General features: G+C 38.1%; 1 protein-coding gene across 4 annotated transcripts in view; it reads left to right on the forward strand.

The window, feature by feature from the left end:
- Positions 1-18,209, forward strand: part of ATL2 (atlastin GTPase 2) — a 68,828-nt gene that overhangs the window by 32,166 nt on the left and 18,453 nt on the right. For all 4 annotated transcript variants that reach the window (XM_036872825.1, XM_036872822.1, XM_036872823.1 and 1 more), the window contains exon 2: positions 3,404-3,648. In XM_036872825.1, coding sequence (XP_036728720.1) covers positions 3,404-3,648 — 245 coding nt within the window. The remainder of the gene's footprint in view (positions 1-3,403; positions 3,649-18,209) is intronic.

The following is an 18,209-nucleotide window of genomic DNA, read 5'->3' on the forward strand; positions in this document are numbered from 1 at the left end:
CAGACGGGGGAGAACACAGGACAAAGATTCTGGGGTGGGAAACAGGTTTGGCCTGTTCACGGAATAGCAAGGGGGCCGGATTGCAGGGGCCAGGTCACAGAACTGTGGAGGCTATGGTAAGGGGTTTAGAAGATTTTTTTCCCTCTATTTTCTGGTTATGGTGGGGAACTAATTGAGGGTTTTAAGCAGAGGATTGGCAATCTAGGAGGGGAGACATGTAATAAATAAGTACTTACGTAAATAGTCAAATGATGGGTGGGTTAAGATTGGGAGAGTGTAGGAGGACTAAATTTGGTTAGGAACCTTGGGGGAAGATATTCCTGAGAAAATGACATTTAAACTGAAACTTAAGGAATTAATTAGGGTAACAACATGGGAAAGAGTATTCCAGGCAGAGGAATATCATGGGTGAAATAAGAGTCTAGAAAGAGCTTAATAGCATAAGGATCTGAAAAAAGGTTAGTTTGTCTATTTGTAGTTTACACAGGGGAAAATAGCACCAAATGGGGCAGGAGAGATTTGGCAGTGAGTACAGGATTTTATGAGGCACGTGTAGGATTTTAGTTGTTAATGCTCTGTATCAGTGATTTTAAGGAGAGTAACTTAATCACATTTACATTTATATATATATATATATATTTTTAAAAGTTTTGGCTATGTTGAGTCTTCGTTTCTGTGCGAGGGCTTCCTCTAGTTGCGTCAAGCGGAGGCCGCTCTTCATCGCGGTGCGCGGGCCTCTTCACTATCGCGGCCTCTCTTGTTGCGGAGCACAGGCTCCAGATGCGCAGGCTCAGTAGTTGTGGTGCATGGGCCTACTTGCTCCACGGCATGTGGGATCTTCCCAGACCAGGGCTGGAACCCGTGTCCCCTGCATTAGCAGGCAGATTCTCAACCACTGCGCCACCAGGGAAGCCCAATCACATTTACATTTAACCGTATTATTCAGTTGCTACTCTGTGAGGATTGGTTTGGAGGAGGGGGCAAGAAGGGAGACCAGTTCGATACCACTTTAAGTGAGATAAGATGGTGGTGATGAGAATAGGGATGGTATCAGTAGATTTTGAATGAAGACAAATTTAAGACCTTCGTTATTGGTTAAATTTAGGGGAAAGGAAAAAGAGGGATGTATCATGGACAGCCCTCAGGTTTGTGCCTGCAAATGGGTAGATGGTGATGTTGTTACACAGCTACACTGGTCAATTGAAAGTCACTGTAGAGTTTTAGCATTTTAAGGCGTAAATAAAAGCTTTTCTATAGGATTGATTATTTTAAAATTACTGTTACCCTAATGACAAGCACCTGTAATGCTTACGATGTATCAAGCGTATTTCAAATCATTTAATCCTGATGACAACTTAATGTGGTAGATGCCATTATTATCCCCATGTTACAGATGAGGAAGCAGGCATAGAGAAGTTAAATGACACGCATCTAGGCAGTTTTGCTTCTTGGTTCATTCTCTTGTTTTTTTAAATTTATTTATTTTATTTATTTATTGCTTCTGGCAGCGTTGGGTCTCATTGTTGCACGTGGGCTTTTCTCTGGTTGCGGCGAGCGGGGGCTGCTCTTCGTTGCGGTGCGCAGGCTTCTCATTGTGGTGGCTACTCTTGTTGCGGAGCACGGGCTCTAGGCCTGCGGGCTTCAGTAGTTGTGACACGTGGGCTCAGTAGTTGTGGCTCATGGGCTCTAGAGCACAGGCGGGATTTTCCCGGACCAGGGATCAAACCCATGTCCCCTGCACTGGCAGGCGGATTCTCAACCACTGTGCCACCAGGGAAGTCCCTCCTGGTTCATTCTTAACCACTAATTAGGCTTGGAAGGTTTTAATCACACAATTTGCATACTGTTTGGTAATATATTAAATTGGAATTTAACTATGTTGTACTTGTCCTGGAAGGTTTACTTTTTGTGCATTCAAATAGCATACCCGGCTATATCTGTATAGCACTGAAACAAGCAGTGATAATATCCTTTTTAATTACATACTGATTGCTTTTACTTTCAAAAATTCTCCTTTGAAATTGACTGCTCTTTATATTACATTATATTGTTACTGTTTGCAGCACCTTTTGAAATAGTGTTGATTTTGCTTTGTACAGTTAAATGTGCCTTGTGATGTGAAGGTAAAGGCTCTAATAGTCTTTGCAAATCAAATAAGCTAGATGTTTCTTTCTGTAAAGAAATTAAAAATTCATTAATGTAAGTATATAATCTTTGCGCTGAGAATAGTGTTTGTGTGGATAAGGTATTGGTGCACTAATAATGTGCCACTCCTCAGTGGACTGGCTGTCTCCTCGGTGAGGAGGGGCTGTCATTGCATCGAACACAGTAGATACTGTATGTCTCCTTAGATTGGAAACTGGCACTTAGTAGACAATCTCAAGGGGAGAGTCTCTTAAAAATGTTGATGTGGGAGAGGATAAGGTCCCCAGGAGTGTTGCTAGTGGGATCAAGCAATTGATAGGGAAGAAAGGCAGACAAGGTACATAGTCTCTGAAACTAGCTATTATGTGGGTTTAAAAACAAACAAAAAACAGAAAACAAAACAGAAACCTAAACTTTAAAAAACTCTCTCTCCTGTTACATATTCTATAGTTATTTCTTCATCACTATTCAGTAAAGTTCTTCTGCAAAGGTTAACTTCTTTTCGTGTGCTGAGTGAACAAAAGAGTTTGTATAGCTGTTTTTCAAGAGCTGTATAATTTTGAAGGGGTGTCTGTGGTGTTTGGTGAAAAAGGGCCCTAGAGACAGATGAAACTCTGCACCTCATTGACTGTTCTTCTTATGTCTTCCACTAAAACATTAATCCTGTGCTTTGTTTTAATAAGGAATGCTATACTTTTAGGTAACTCTTATTAAGTTAGGAAACCATTAGCTTTATCGTGTCATTTTTGGAAATTTCTTAGGACCTTAACCCTTTAAGTTTCAGAATGGAAAATAATGTTTACAATTTATATGTATATTTTAATCTTTGTAACTTGGAGTAATTTCCAGGTGATGCCTATAGGGAAATTGGAATCTGAATTATTAGGTGAAATTGATTTTCCACTCACTATATCTAGTTTCTGTGTGCATACAGTAGCAAAAGTTGTTTACAGAATAATACAGTGTTCAAGAACAGCTGCTGCTCACATTTAGCTGTTAAGACCTGATTGAGATAGAGGTCTTACTTAGTATTCCTGCTTAACTCTATATATAGTAGGAAACTGACTGGTATTCTTGGTCCTATTATAGAGGGAGTGAGAAATCCAGTGTGTGTTTGAGCATCACTTTTTGTAACTATTTCCAAATGACCTATAATGGAGGAGAAGTTATTTGAAATTTTGCTTTAGTTGTGATCCTTTAGGAAAAGTTTAGAATGCAGGAATTAAGGTAACCTGTTTTCTCTCTTTTTTAACTCTAGGTGAGAATTATGAAGATGATGACCTAGTAAACTCTGATGAGGTTATGAAGAAACCATGTCCAGTACAGATTGTTCTTGCTCATGAAGATGACCATAACTTTGAGCTTGATGAAGAAGCTTTGGAGCAGATATTGCTACAGGAGCACATACGAGATCTTAACATAGTAGTGGTATCCGTGGCAGGAGCTTTTCGTAAAGGGAAATCATTTCTACTGGACTTCATGCTTAGATATATGTATAACAAGGTGAATAGTGTCTTTTAAATTGAACTGAGTTAAAAACAAAAATTACCAACCAATATTGTTTAAAAATAATAGACAAAAAACAGTAAGAGCTGTATCTTTAATTTTACGAAAATACAGTTCTTGATAAGATTTCTCAGTTAAGACAGTAATGTAAGTTTGTTTGAGCTCTTGATTCTTCTTCATCTCCATAATTCCTTTTTGCATGTAGTACATATTGAGGCATATGATTGAGCACCCGTGTTCCAAGCATTGTAGCTTTAACCTAAGATGTCTGAGTATACTCTAAAGTCTCTGAAGCACTGTTCAGTCTCTCGCTTTTTGTTATTTCCTCACACCTTCCCCTTCTCAATCGCCTTTACAGCAGTGGGGGAAGTAGGCTGATAGAGACTTCTGTAAAGGTATACTTATGCTCTTCAAATAAGTCTCCTTCAGAGACTTACTTTTTGAGATAAGGTTCAGTTCCTTAAAGTTGACTTCCATGATCTCTGAGCCTCCTCCCTTGTCTCTGTATGTCAGGTATACTATAGTTTTTGCAGTTCCTCGAGTATGTCGTGTTATCTCTCAAATGTTGCTGTACTGTTGGCTAATCTTTTTTCATAGGAAGCCTTCCTTGGTTTCTAAGACTATGTTATGACCATATGGCACAGGTCCTATGTCTCATTGATACTACTTTAGTTATTTATTTTTCCTGGCTAGTTTACTGTCAGGAGTGGGCCTTATCTTGATTACCATATCTCCCATGCCTGGTACAATAATTGGCCCATAGTAAGAACTTATTTTCTATTTTGACTGATGAATCACCCTTTCTCTACACATTTTCACTTTTTGATGGTACCAGACAATTATTTCCCTCCCCGTCCTTGACTTTGACTTTGACTTTGACTTTCTCCCCTGAACAAAAGCAAAAAAAAAAAAATTTTTTTTTCCGCTTGAGTCAGAGTAGTTTTCTAACAGTTGAAAGTTGGGCTGAGGGAATGAGAGTTTGATAGGAACCAAGAAAGAGGAATTGGAAATTTGTAGTGGAGCACGTAGGGGGAAGGGCTTTATAGGAGGAGGCTTTAGACATTCAGAAGGCCACATGAATGTGCTAGAAATAACACTTTGACAGAATTATGTAATTGTCTAAACATCTGTCAGGATGTTCACCTTTACGAGTTCTGTGTAAATCTGTAACTGGATATGCATCCTACTTGAGATAAGTAATAAAGCAAACATTCCTAGTTGATTTTCAGGAAGCTTTTCAATATTCTTTCCATAGGGAGCTCTTCAGGCATGTTCAAGCATGCCTGAGTATCAAGAATGTAGTTCATGATAAAGAACACTATTTTACACAAGTTGGAAATTGAGAAAGATATAGTATTTTAAGGTTTTTCCACTTAGACTTGATTATTTTCCAGAATTTTACATCTGAAATAGAGAAATGTATAAATAGTGACTTATTCTTTAAAAAAAAGTCTGTACATTTAAAGGTGATAAAGAATTTCTGTATTTTGAGGCTCTAACTCCTTAAGTTAGCTTGTGTATATTGTTTCTATTTGTGTCTGAGCTGTTCACTGCAAATGTATTTGATTCCAAGTAGGTCACAGACAGAATGTTAGAAGGGGAAGGAAGCTTAGATCACTTGTCTAGCAAGTTTCACCTTAGGTGCCATTTCTTATTTGATCTCTGATCAATTAGTAGTGGCTGTTCAGAGGGGGGAGTAGCAGCCCACACGTGTCATATATTTGTAATCTCTGAACTCATAGAATTTCCTCCTTTGTGGGGAAGATACTGAAGCCACAGAATGGTAAGGAGGGCGTGAGGCTACACACCTAGTTAGTGGTTTCTAAGCTAAATGTCTTTATTAATTTTCATTAATAAGGTTTCCATATAGGATTCCTGATGTAAATAATCTTATTCTGTCAGTTGAAAATCACATTAAACAGTGTTTGATTTGGAGGAATAACAGGCTTCTACTTATACTGACTTAGTGGTGGGTCATGCTTTTCCTAGGAGATGAAAGTAAAGGAGAAAAAACAGTGGGATAGTTTTGGAATATTTCATTAACCTATATGCCTGCAAAGATGGGATGGTAGTTGAAGAAGGCAGGAGATGAACAGTGGCTTTATACAGTCGTCCCTAGGTATCCCAGAGTGGGGGCGGGATTGGGGAGGGTATTGATTCCAAGACCTCCAGTGGATGCCAAAATCCCTGGATGTCTAGGTTCCTTATATAAAATGGCGTAGTACAGTCAGCCCACTGTATCTGTGGGTTTCACATCTGGAGGACCTACTGTACTGATTTTGTATGTCTTCGGTATTGACCTGAGTCAATTTATGTAAAGGGGCAGTTCACTAAAGGAGCCAAATGTAAATATTTTACTTCATGATTTAAAAATAGATATGTGTTTTAATTTTGATTAGTTAGTAAAGAAATCATAACAAAGCTGAATGTGAGCTCTTTTCTGTTGGTTGGATAAAAACAAAAACTTCAGTAGCTAAGTTCTTAAAACCAAGAATATTCTGAGATTGTTACCAAACATTTCCAAATTACAGGGGAAATTCTGATTTTTAGGTCTCATTTTCTTGCAAAGTAAACAGCTTCCTACACAGTTTTTTTTTTTTTAAGCTGCTACTTGTATTATGAAAGTAGGTTGTTTTTGCTTGAAATACAGAAGGAAAGAAATCAGTCTTTTTTAAACTTGAGAAGTGAATTAAAAGTTTTTCTAGAATAAAATTCCTTCATGTCATGTTGGAATTAATTGGTTATTTATTTATTTTTAAAATAAATTTATTTATTTTATTTATTTATTTTTGGCTGCGTTGGGTCTTCATTGCTGCGTGCGGGCTTTCTCTAGTTGTGGCGAGCGGGGGCTACTCTTTGTTGTGGTGCATGAGCTTCTCATGGAAGTGGCTCCTCTTGTTGTGGAGCACGGGCTCTAGGCACGTGGGCTTCAGTAGTTGTGGCACATGGGCTCAGTAGTTGTGGCTCACGGGCTCTAGAGCGCAGGCTCAGTAGTTGTGGCGCACGGGCTTAGTTGCTCCGTGGCATGTGGGATCTTGCCCGGACCAGGGCTCGAACCTGTGTCCCCTGCATTGGCAGGCGGATTCTTAACCACTGTGCCACCAGGCAGCCCAAGACTGAATAATATTCTATTGTATACATATATCACATTTTATTTATCCATTCATCGTTAGTGGGCATTTGGGTTGTTTCCACATTTTGGCTTATGAATAATGCTATAATTCTATGAATATGTTAATATAACATATATTCACTAATTATATATAATACATTAATATATAATAATGAATGATAATGGTATGAGGTAAGGGTTCAGCTTCATTTTTTTTGTATGTGCCTATCCAGTTGTCCCAGCACCATTTGTTGGAAAGGCTATTCTTTCCCCATTGAATAGTCTTGGCACCCTTGTTGACAACTAGTTGGCCATAGACATGTGGCTTTATTTCTGAACTCTCAGTTCTGTTGCATTGGTCTGTACGTCTGTTCTCATGCCAGTACTAGACTGTCTTGATTACCTTTGCTTTGTAGTAAGTTTTCAAAACAGGAAATTAGATCTCTTATTTTGTTCTCTTTTCAAGATTGTCTATTCTTGGTCCCTTGCAATTCCATATGATTTTTGGACTTAGTCTATCAGTTTCTATGGGAGGTTAGCTGAGATTCTGTTGGTGATTGGATTGAATCTAAAAGGTCAGTTTGGGTATGTTGCCATCTTAATATTAAGCATTTCAATCTTTTTTTTTTTTTTTTTTAAATTATTTATTTATTTATTTTTGGCTGTGTTGGGTCTTTGTTTCTGTGCGAGGGCTTTCTCTAGTTGGGCAAGCGGGGGCCACTCTTCATCGTGGTGCGCGGGCCTCTCACTGTCGTGGTCTCTCTTGTTGCAGAGAACAGGCTCCAGACGCGCAGGCTCAGTAATTGTGGCTCACGGGCGTAGTTGCTCCGCGGCATGTGGGATCGTCCCAGACCAGGGCTCGAACCCGTGTCCCCTGCATTGGCAGGCGGATTCTCAACCACTGCGCCACCAGGGAAGCCCAGCATTTCAATCTTTGAACGTGGGATGTTTTTCCATTTATGTGGATCTTCTTTAATTTCTTCCAAAAATGTTTTGTAGTTTGCAGAGTATGTTTTACACTTCTTTTGTTAAATTTATTCATTTTTTGTTGATGTTATAAACAGAATTGTTTCTTAATTTCATTTTCAGATTGTTGCAAGTTTACAGAAATACAATTGATTGTTTTATATTGATCTTGTATCCTGCAACCTTGTTCAACTCATTTATTCATTCCAATAGTTTTTTTTAAAATTGTTTTAAGTGGACAATTTATTTTTATTTATTTATTTAAATTTATTTATTTATTTATTTATTTTTGGCTGCGTTTTGTCTTCGTTGCTGTGCACGGGCTTTCTCTAGTTGCCTCGAGCAGGAGCTTCTCTTTGTTGTGGTGCATGGGTTTCTCACGGGTTTCTCATTGCAGTGGCTTCTCTTGTTGCCGAGCACGAGCTCTAGGCGCGCGGGCTTAGTTGCTCCGCGGCATGTGGGATCTTCCTCGACCAGAGCTCAAACCCATGTCCCCTGCATTGGCAGGTGGATTCTTAACCACTGCACCACCAGGGAAGTACCCATTCCAATAGTTTTTTAGTGGACTTTTTAATGTTTTCTATATATAAGATCATGTCACCTGTAAATACAGTTTTCCTTTTTCCTTTCCAATCTGAGCACCTCTTATCTGTCTCTTTCTTAGCTAATTGTCCTGGCTAGAATCTCCAGTACAATGTTGAGTACAAAGTGATAAGAGCAAATATCCTTATCTCTTTCCTAATCTTTAGGGAGAAGCATCTAGGTTTTCACACTATGTATGTTGTTAGCTGTAGAATATTTTTGTAGATGTTTTCAAATCAAGTTCAGGAAGTTCCCTATTTCTAGCATGCTGAGAGGGTTTTTGTTTTCTTAATCATGAATGGATGTTGGCTTTTGTCAAATGCTTTTTCTGCATCTATTGATGTGATCATATGATTTTTCTTTAGCCTGTTGATGTGTTGGATCACATTATTAATTTTTTGAATGTTGAGTTATTAGCCTTGTGTCCCTGGAATAGTTAGTTGTGGTGTATAATTCTTTTTATACAATGTTGGATTCAATTTGCTAATATTTTGTTGAGTATTTTTATATCTATGTTCATGAGATATATTGATGTTTAGTTTTCCTTTCTTGTTATGTCTCTATTTGGTTTTGGTATTAAGATAACACTGGCCTCATAGAATGAGTTAGGAAGTGTTCCCTCTGCTTCTATTTCCTGGAAGAGCTTAGAGAGAACTAGTATCATTTCTTCCTTAAATGTTTGGTAGAACTTACCAGTGAAACTGTCTAAATTTGGTTCATTCTTTTTTGAAGGTTATTAATTATTGATTAAATTTCTTTAGTAGATACAGGTCTATTCAGATGATCTATTTTTTTCTCATGTGGGTTTGGTAGGTTGTGTGTTTCAAATAACTGGTCCATTTCAACTAAGCTATCAAAATTGTGGGCATAGAATTGTTCTTAATATTCTTTTACTATCTTTCTAATGTCCATGAAATTAGTAGTTTTGACTCCTCTTTGATTTCTGATATTATTATTTGTCTTTTCTCTCTCAAATTGATTTTATTGATCTTTTCAAAGGACCAGCTTTGGTTCCATTAATTTCTTTTCCCTGTTGTGTTGTTATCCTGTTTTCTTGTGTTCAGCTTTTTTGGTGTCTGCTGTATTTTTTATTCTGCTTCTTTTTTTTTTTTTTTAAAGAAATTCACGTTCTTTTATTTATTTATTTATAACTGTGTTGAGTCTTCGTTTCTGTGTGAGGGCTTTCTCTAGTTGCGGCAAGTGGGGACCACTCTTCATCGCGGTGCGCGGGCCTCTCACCATCGTGGCCTCTCTTGTTGCGGAGCACAGGCTCCAGACGCGCAGGCTCAGTAATTGTGGCTCACGGGCCCAGTTGCTCCGTGGCATGTGGGATCTTCCCAGACCAGGGCTCGAACCCGTGTCCCCTGCATTGGCAGGCAGATTCTCAACCACTGCGCCACCAGGGAAGCCCTATTCTGCTTCTTTAGGTTATATTACTCTTCTAGTTTCCTAAGGTGGAAGTTTAGATGATTGATATTAGATCTTTTTTCCTAATATATACACCCAATGCTATAAATTCTCCTCTAACTATTGCTTTCACTGCATTTTACATATTTTCATGGGTTGTATTTTCATTTTCATTTAGTTCAAAATATTTGATCCATGTGTTATTTAGAAATGTGTTGGCCCATGTGTTACTTAGAAGTGTGTTGTGTAAACTCCAAGTATTATGGGGTTTTCCAGCTATGTTTCTATTACTGGTTTCTAGTTTAATTCAATTGTGGTCTGAGAGCATACTTTGTATGATCTTTTCTTTAAAATTTATTTTAAGGTGTGTTTTAAGGCCCAGTATATGTCCTATTTTGGGGAATGTTCTGTATGAGTTTGAGAGGAATGTGTATTCTGTTGTTGTTGGATGAAGGATTCTATTGGGTTGGCCAAAAAGCTCCTTCGGTTTTTAAGTAAAAAATAAAGGACACATTTTTCATTTTCACCAAGAACTTTATTGAACAACGTATTCCCCGTTTTGTTCCACTACCTTCTGCCATTTTTCAGGCAACTTCACAATTCCATCCACCCAAAACTTCTTATCTTTTTGAGCAAAGAACTGTTCCAGGTGCCTTTTACAGTCTTCCAGGGAATTGAAATTTTTTCCATTAAGAGAATTTTGTAAAGACCGAAATAAATGGAAATCCGAAGGTGCAATGTCTGGTGAATACGGCGGATGAATCAGAACCTCCCAGCCAAGCTGTAACAGTTTTTGCCTGGTCATCAAAGAAACATGCGGTCTTGCGTTATCCTGATGGAAGAGTATGCATTTTCTGTTGACTAATTCCGGATGCTTTTCATCGAGTGCTGCTTTCATTTGGTCTAATTGGGAGCAGTACTTTTTGGAATTTTCATTTGGTTTTCCGGAAGTAGCTCATAATAGAGGACTCCCTTCCAATCCCACCATATACATAACATCACCTTCTTTGGATGAAGAATGGTGTTTGGTGTGGTTCGTGGTGGTTCATTTCGCTTGCCCCACAATCTCTTCTGTTCCACATTATTGTACAGTATCCACTTTTCATCACCTGTCACAATTTGTTTTAAAAACGGAACATTTTCCTTATGTTTAAGTAGAGAATCACGTCAGAAATATGGTCAAGAAGGTTTTTTTTGCTTAACTTATGTGGAACCTAAACATCAAAGAGGTGAACATAACTAAGGTGGTGCAAATGATTTTCATCGCTTGATTTGGATATTTTGAGTATGTCGGCTATCTCCCGCATGGTATAACGTTGATGGTTCTCAGTTAATGTCTCGTTTTGATCACTATCAACTTCAGCTGGTCTACCCGAACGTGGAGCATCGTCCAGAGAGAAATCTCCAGCACGAAACTTCGCAAACCACTTTTGACACGTCGGATCAGTCACAGCACCTTCTCCATACACTGCACATATCTTTTTTTGTGTTTCAGCTGCATTTTTACGTTTCTTGAAATAATAAAGCATAATATGCCAAAAATGTGGCTTTTTTTCTTCCATCTTCAGGATTAAAATGGGTACACAAAAATTCACCAACTTTAATAAGTTTTTTTTTTAAAGGCGTGCTGGGATGACAGCTGTCACAATACAGTCTAACAAAATTGTTTCGAATGAAGTTAAAGACAACTAAGCGCTACTAGAGCCATCTTATGGAAGAAACCAAATGAACCTTTTGGCCAACCCAATATAATGTCAATTAGATCCACTTGATTGTTGGTGCTGTTCAGTTCAACTATATCCTTACTGATACTCTGTCTTCTGGGTCTGTCAGTTACTGATTGAAGGGTGTTGAAGTCTCCAAGTATAATAGTGGATTTGTCTTGTTTCTTCCTGCAGTTCAGTTCTTGCCTCATGTATTTTGATGCTTTGTTGTTAAGTGCATACACATTAAAGATAACTGTTAAGTTTTTCTGGAGTATTGACTCCTTTATTATTATGTAATACCACTCTTTATCCTGATAATTTCCTTGTTCTTAAGTCAGCTCGGTCGGAAATTAGTATAACTACTCTAGCTTTTGTTTGATCAGTGTCAATATGGTATATCTTCCTCCATTCCTTTTCTTTATGTTTAAACTGGGTTTTTTGTGGACAACAAATATTTGGGTCTTTTTTTTTAATCCACAGTGACAGTTTCTGTCATTTAATTGGTTTATTTCAATCATGCACATCTAAATGATTTTTGGTAGGATTGGATTGTTATTTCTTATGTTTGTAATTTTCTATTTGTTGTACTTGTTTGTTCTTTTTTAATTTTTTCTGCCTTCCCTAGCTTTAATTGACTATTTTATATGATTCCACATTCTATTCTTTCTTAGTATATCTATTATACTTATTTAAACATTTTTAAAAAAAACTGGTTGCCTGGAGTTTGCAATATACATTTACTACTAGTCTAAGTCTGCTTTAGAATATTACTATACTGCTTCATGGGTAGAGCAGGTACATTATGACAGAGTATTCCCAATGCCTCCCTCCTATGCCTTATGATGTTGTTGTTCATTTCCTCTGTGTTATGTACCATAATCACCCAATACATTGTTGCTATTAGCACTTCATACACATAGTTGTCTATTAGATGAATTAAGAGAAAGAAGAATAAAAGATTTACTTTCTTGTCTTTCTTTGACATTCTTTTATATATATGTCTGAGTTTCTGACCTATATTATTTTCTTTCCCTTGGAAGAACTTTTAACGTTTCTTTCAAGGCAGGTGTGCTGGTGACAATCTCCCTCAGTTTTTGTCTAAGGAAGACTATTTCTCCTTCACTTTTGTAGGATAACTTTGCTGGATACAGAATTCTAGGTTGGTGGCTTTTTTCTTTCAGCACTTGAAATATTTCACTCCATTCTCTTCCTGTTTGTGTGTGAGAAGTCCAAAGTGATTCTTATCCTTCCTTGTTCCTCTACAGGTAAAGTGTTTTTTTGTCTCTGTTTTCTTTCAGGATTTCCTTTTTGTCTTTGTTCTTTTGCAGTTAGACTGTGATATGCCTGGTATAGATCTTTTGGTATTTATCCTATTTGGTGTTCTCTGACTTTCTTGGATCTGTTTTTTAGTATCTGTCATTAATTTTATAAAATTCTCAGCCATTATTACTTCTGATGTTTCTTTTACGCTTTTCTGCCTTCTCCTTCTGGTATTTCCATTACACCTATATTACACCTTTTGCAATTGTCCCACAGTCCTTGAGTGGTCTGTTCTGTTATTCTTATCCTTTTTTGTCTATGCATTTCAATTTGGGAGGTTTCTATTGATATATGTTCATGTTCACTGATTCTTTCCTTGGCCGTGTCCAGTCTGTGGATAAGTATATTAAAGGCATTCTTTATTTCTATTACAGTGTTTTTTATATCTAGCATTTTCTTTTAATTCTTTGAGTTTCCATCTCTCTGCTTACGTTACTTGTTTTTGCACATTTTCTACTTTTCTCATTAGAGCCCTTAAGATATTAATCCTAGTTATTTTAAATTTACTATCTCATATTTCAAAATCTGCATCATATCTGAGTTTGGTTCTGATGGTTGCTTTGTCTCGTCAGTCTGTTTTTCCTTACCTTTTGGCATGGCTTGTAATTTTTTTGTTGAAAGTCAGGCATGAAATATCAGAAAATAGGACTGATAGTTAAGTTTTTAGTGTGAGGAGTTATGTTAATCTAGCTCTAGCTCAGAGATGTGTTTAATGTTTTCTGCTGCTTTAGGTCCCAGAGACTTCAGTTTTCTCCCCCTCCCCCATTATCCTTGGGTTTCTCTAAGAACTCCTTAAATAGAATGTGTCTTGCAGCTCTCTCAGTTGTAATCCACTGTCATCGTAGTGGAGCCTGGTTGATGTGGTGGTAAGGTGTGGGTGAGGAAAGCTATATCATTTTATGATTAAATCTCAGTTTTGTAAGTGGGCCTGAGTCCCTGGGCTGTGACCTTCAGCAGTGTTTCTTAGCCTTAACAATTTTTTTTCTCCCCTTACTTGAGACAGGAAGGATAGAGGGGGCTGGAGTTGATGAATTGCCCTTTCCCAGGCTTAGATAAAGCTCTGATAAGGTAGTTTGTCTTGGAGGGCAGGCCTTTGTTAATGGGGACTGCTATCAGTGCTTACTTTCCTGAGTGTATTTGAAAATGGTTGCAGGGAATTCCCTGGCAGTCCGGTGGTTAGGACTCAGTGCTTTCACCGCTGTGGCCCAGGTTCAATCCCTGGTCAGGGAACTAAGATCCTGCAAGCTGTGCGGCACGGCCAAAAAAAAAAAAAAAAAAAACAAACCTCAGGGAGCTCCTTGAGGTAAAACCCAAGAAAGTGGGGGCCTATGAAGCCTGAACCTCCACGAGAGGTCTTAGGTCTCAAGCTAGCCTACTAATCTTAGCTTCCAGCAGTTTGTCCAAATTACCATTTAAATGTTTCTTCCAGTTGCTCCAGTAGCTTCTGCTCCTTGGTAACTGACCTCAGCTTGTGATTCTTTGTATTTGCCTGTCTCTCAGATTTTGGTTTGCAATTTTCCCTGTGACCTCAATTCTCTGATCTAAGAAAGAAAGTTTGTTGATTTTCGTATTGAGCTTTTTTCTTGTTGTGAGGCTGGTGTGCTTTTTACATTAGCTTTATATATGGGAGCACTGAGGCTGGAAGTCCAGTGGAAGACTGTGAAGTCAAATCTCCATGCCAAACCTTAATTTAATAAATAGAGGTGTTTCGCCTTTCTGTTCTAGTAGCACTCAAGTACACTTAAAAAAAACTGTGGTTAAAAATGCATAGCAAAATTTACCATTTTAATCATTTTTAAGTGTACAGTTTAGTGGCATTAAGTATATTCATATTATTGTGCAATCATCATCACCAGTGCATCTCCAGAACTTTTTCCTTCCCAAACTGAAACTCTGTACACATTAAACTACTCATTCCTCCCCTTCCTCCAGCCCCCTGATAACCACTTTTCTACTTTCTGTATGAGTTTGACTACTCTAGGTACCTCATATAAGTAGAATCATAAAATTTTGTTATTTTGTATCTGGCTTATTTTACTTAGCATAATGTCTTCCAGGTCAAAGTCAGCTTTTAATCAGAACCTTAAAAAAAAGGTTATTTAAACTTCTTTGGTGTGTACCTAAGTTGATATAGTTGTCCTTGTTTGAGCTAGTGCCTTGGGTCAGTCATAATGTCATCTGTTTGTCCAGCCCCAAAAGGGAGGAGTTGGACATGGGGGTGGTTCAGATGTTAGACAGTTTTAAAACTGTTTTAAGAGTCTAATGTTGCTTAATTTGTTCCAGGACTTGCAGAGTATTCTTACATATTCAAATGAAAACTAAATTATGTTTGGTGGTCAGAATGTTTATATTAACTCATTCTATCCACTGATTTGTGTGTTTAGTGTTAATAACCTACCTCCAGAATTAGGCATTAGTTTTATACAGATTAAGATTTTCATCTGTTATGTTTTTTAAATTTATTTATTTTATTTTTGGCTGTGTTGGGTCTTTGGTGCTGTGCGCGGGCTTTCTCTAGTTGCGTTGAGCAGGGGCTACTCTTCGTTGTGGTGCGTGGACTTCTCATTGCGGTGTCTTCTCTTGTTGTGGAGCACGGGCTCTAGGCACACAGCCTTCAGTAGTTGTGGCTCATGGGCTCTAGAGCGCAGGCTCAATAGTTGTGGCACACGGGCTTAGTTGCTCCGCGGCATGTGGGATCTTCCCAGACCAGGATTTGAACCTGTGTGCCCTGCGTTGGCAGGCGGATTCTTAACCATTGAGCCACCAGGGAAGTCCCATCTGTTATGTTTTTATGGGGAATACTTCATAACTAGGAAGGATCTGCTCTTTTATTGTACAGTTACTTGGGTCTTTAATTTCATCCTTTTTATCCCTTTTCCTCCTCGCTGTGATGAATTACTGTGGCTTTTGAATGGGCCTTTATTCTTCTGGCCTGCCCATTGTTGGAGTCAGTAAGACTGGGAACAGGGTGTATGGTCTGATACATATAGACCTGGTTGGACCACCAAGTCTGTGTTTCAAGTTTACCAGCTATTGTTTCACTTTGTTGCTAGAGAATGTTATCTTTCCTGTGGTGAAATAAGAATTTGTTTCTTATTATTTAGAGTAGGTAGGGGTTCTTTATTTTTTTTTTTTTTATTTTTAAAAAATTTGTTTATTTTATTTTTGGCTGTGTTGGGTCTTCGTTGTCTTCGTTGATGCACGCGGGCTTTCTCTAGTTGCGGCGAGTGGGGACTACTCTTCGTTGCAGTGTGCAGGCTTCTCATTGTGGTGGCTTCCCTTGTTGTGGAGCATGGGCTCTAGGTGCGCAGGCTTCAGTAGTTGCAGCATGCGGGTTCAGTAGTTGTGGCTCACGGGCTTAGTTGCTCCGTGGCATGTGGGATCTTCCCAGACCAGGGCTCGAACCTGTGTCCCCTGCATTGGTAGGTGGATTCTTAACCACTGTGCCACCAGGGAAGCCTGGGTTCTTTATTGTTGATAATTATATTACACTGGTAAGTCTTCTTGGCAAGGGTTTATGTTTATTCACTGTAATATTTGACTACATTTAAAGTTCAGGTGTTTTCATATTGCCTTTTGCAACTGAGATTTATTCAATAAGATTTTTTAATTTTACTGGAGGATTAAAATCATTTTAGAAATTTCGAGTTTTAAGGCCTTTTTTGTCCCTACAGTAGTAAATGGTATCAGATTACTGTTTTTCAAGTTCTTAAGTTTGCTTTTACTAACTTATGACAGCAAATAGTATCTGTTTGTTATCAGCAAGACTGCTTCTAGAATTCATTAGAATGCTCCTTGAGGGCAGGAATGTTTGTTCTTTTTCAGTGCTGTGTCCCTAGAACCTAAAACAGTGGCTGGCACATGGTAGGGGTGCAGTAAATATTTGTTGAATGAGTATATATGAATATATTAAATTTATCAGTATTCAATATGTTAGAGAAATAGCAGGACTTCTTAATTTCATGTTTTGAAATATCAAAACTTAGTGGTTTTAATTAGCTAGGTTCTCTGACTTACCTTTTCTTTCGTCCTTTTATTGACTAATCAGTTTAATAAACATTTCCATTACAGGGTAAACTAAGAAGAGATGATATATAGTCAATAGATTTTTTAAATGAGACACCAGTTCTTTTTAAAGTTTCTTTGGAGAGGGTAAGGTTAACAAACATCTTAGCCTATGATATCAGTCATCTATACTTTTAAAAATTTATTTTTACTCTCTTGTTCGTGTAATTGTTTCTAGGAATAATTAAAAGGATCATATTTCTTTTTTTTTAGTAAACGTATTTATGTATGTATGGCTGCATTGAGTCTTTGTTGCTGCACACAGGCTAGTTGTGGCGCACGGGCTTAGTTGCTCTGAGGCATGTGGGATCTTCCCGGACCAGGGCTCGAACCCGTGTCCCCTGCATTGGCAGGTGGATTCTTAACCACTGCACCACCAGGGAAGTCCCTAAAAGGATCATATTTCTTAGGTATCTCTTACACATGCTCAAAAGGGAACACATTGAAGCTTAATAATTAAAAATTTTAATGTATTTATTTATTGAGCAAATATTTTGAGTGCCTACTGCAAGCCAGGCACTATTCTCTCTTCTGGGAGTACTATTCTATGTTTTGAGAGAAAAAAAAGACAAAACTTTCTTTCTTCATGGAACTTACATTCTCATAGGAGAGAGAGGGAAACAAGATGTAGAATAAAAACAGATTTCTCTAATAGGGTAGATTCTTTTAAGTTACTTGTGTAGGTTGGACCTTTTAAAAATAATCAGTTCATTAAATACCTACTACTTTGACATTGTTGGGGAATGAGATGCCACATGTGAGAGCCTAGAATAGGGCAAGGCATTTTGGTAGGAACAGTTTTGTAAACAAAAATGTAGTTTACAGCCCGTGCTCTCAGTATTCACACAAGAACTGCATTGCAAAGCTATTTAAAGATAACCACCTGCAGTGTCGGTAATATGCTTTAAGAGTTCACAAAAGTCAGAGTTTCTTGACAGCTGGCTCAGTCTTGGCAGACAGCAGGTGGAACAAAGGTATAGAGATGCTAAACAACATACGTTTTTTGGGAATAGTGACCTTTTTGGAGTGGTAGAAACTGGAAGAGGGGTGTGTGTGTGTTTGTGTGTGTGTGTGTTTGTGTGTGTGTTTGGGGAACTTATGAGTACTATCAGGAGCAGAGATAGAAAAAGTAAATTAAAGGTGGATTGTATGCAACAGGTCTCTAGATGGTCCTGTAAATAAATGGGGAGCCACAGATGACTTTTTAGTAGGACAATGGCAAGATTACGTTTCTTGTTGAGAAAATTAAGTGACTATGGGAAGGATGGGTTGGAGAGTACGACAGGGAGGTTCCAAGCTATTTGGGGCATCTAAAATATAGCCCAGGGGCAAGACCATTGTTGGGCTTGTCCATAGTATATAATGTGAATAGAATTGTGCCATGTGGCAGGCAGCCTTGT

This window comes from Balaenoptera musculus, chromosome 13, assembly GCF_009873245.2.
Source record: "Balaenoptera musculus isolate JJ_BM4_2016_0621 chromosome 13, mBalMus1.pri.v3, whole genome shotgun sequence".
NCBI lineage: Eukaryota > Metazoa > Chordata > Mammalia > Artiodactyla > Balaenopteridae > Balaenoptera > Balaenoptera musculus.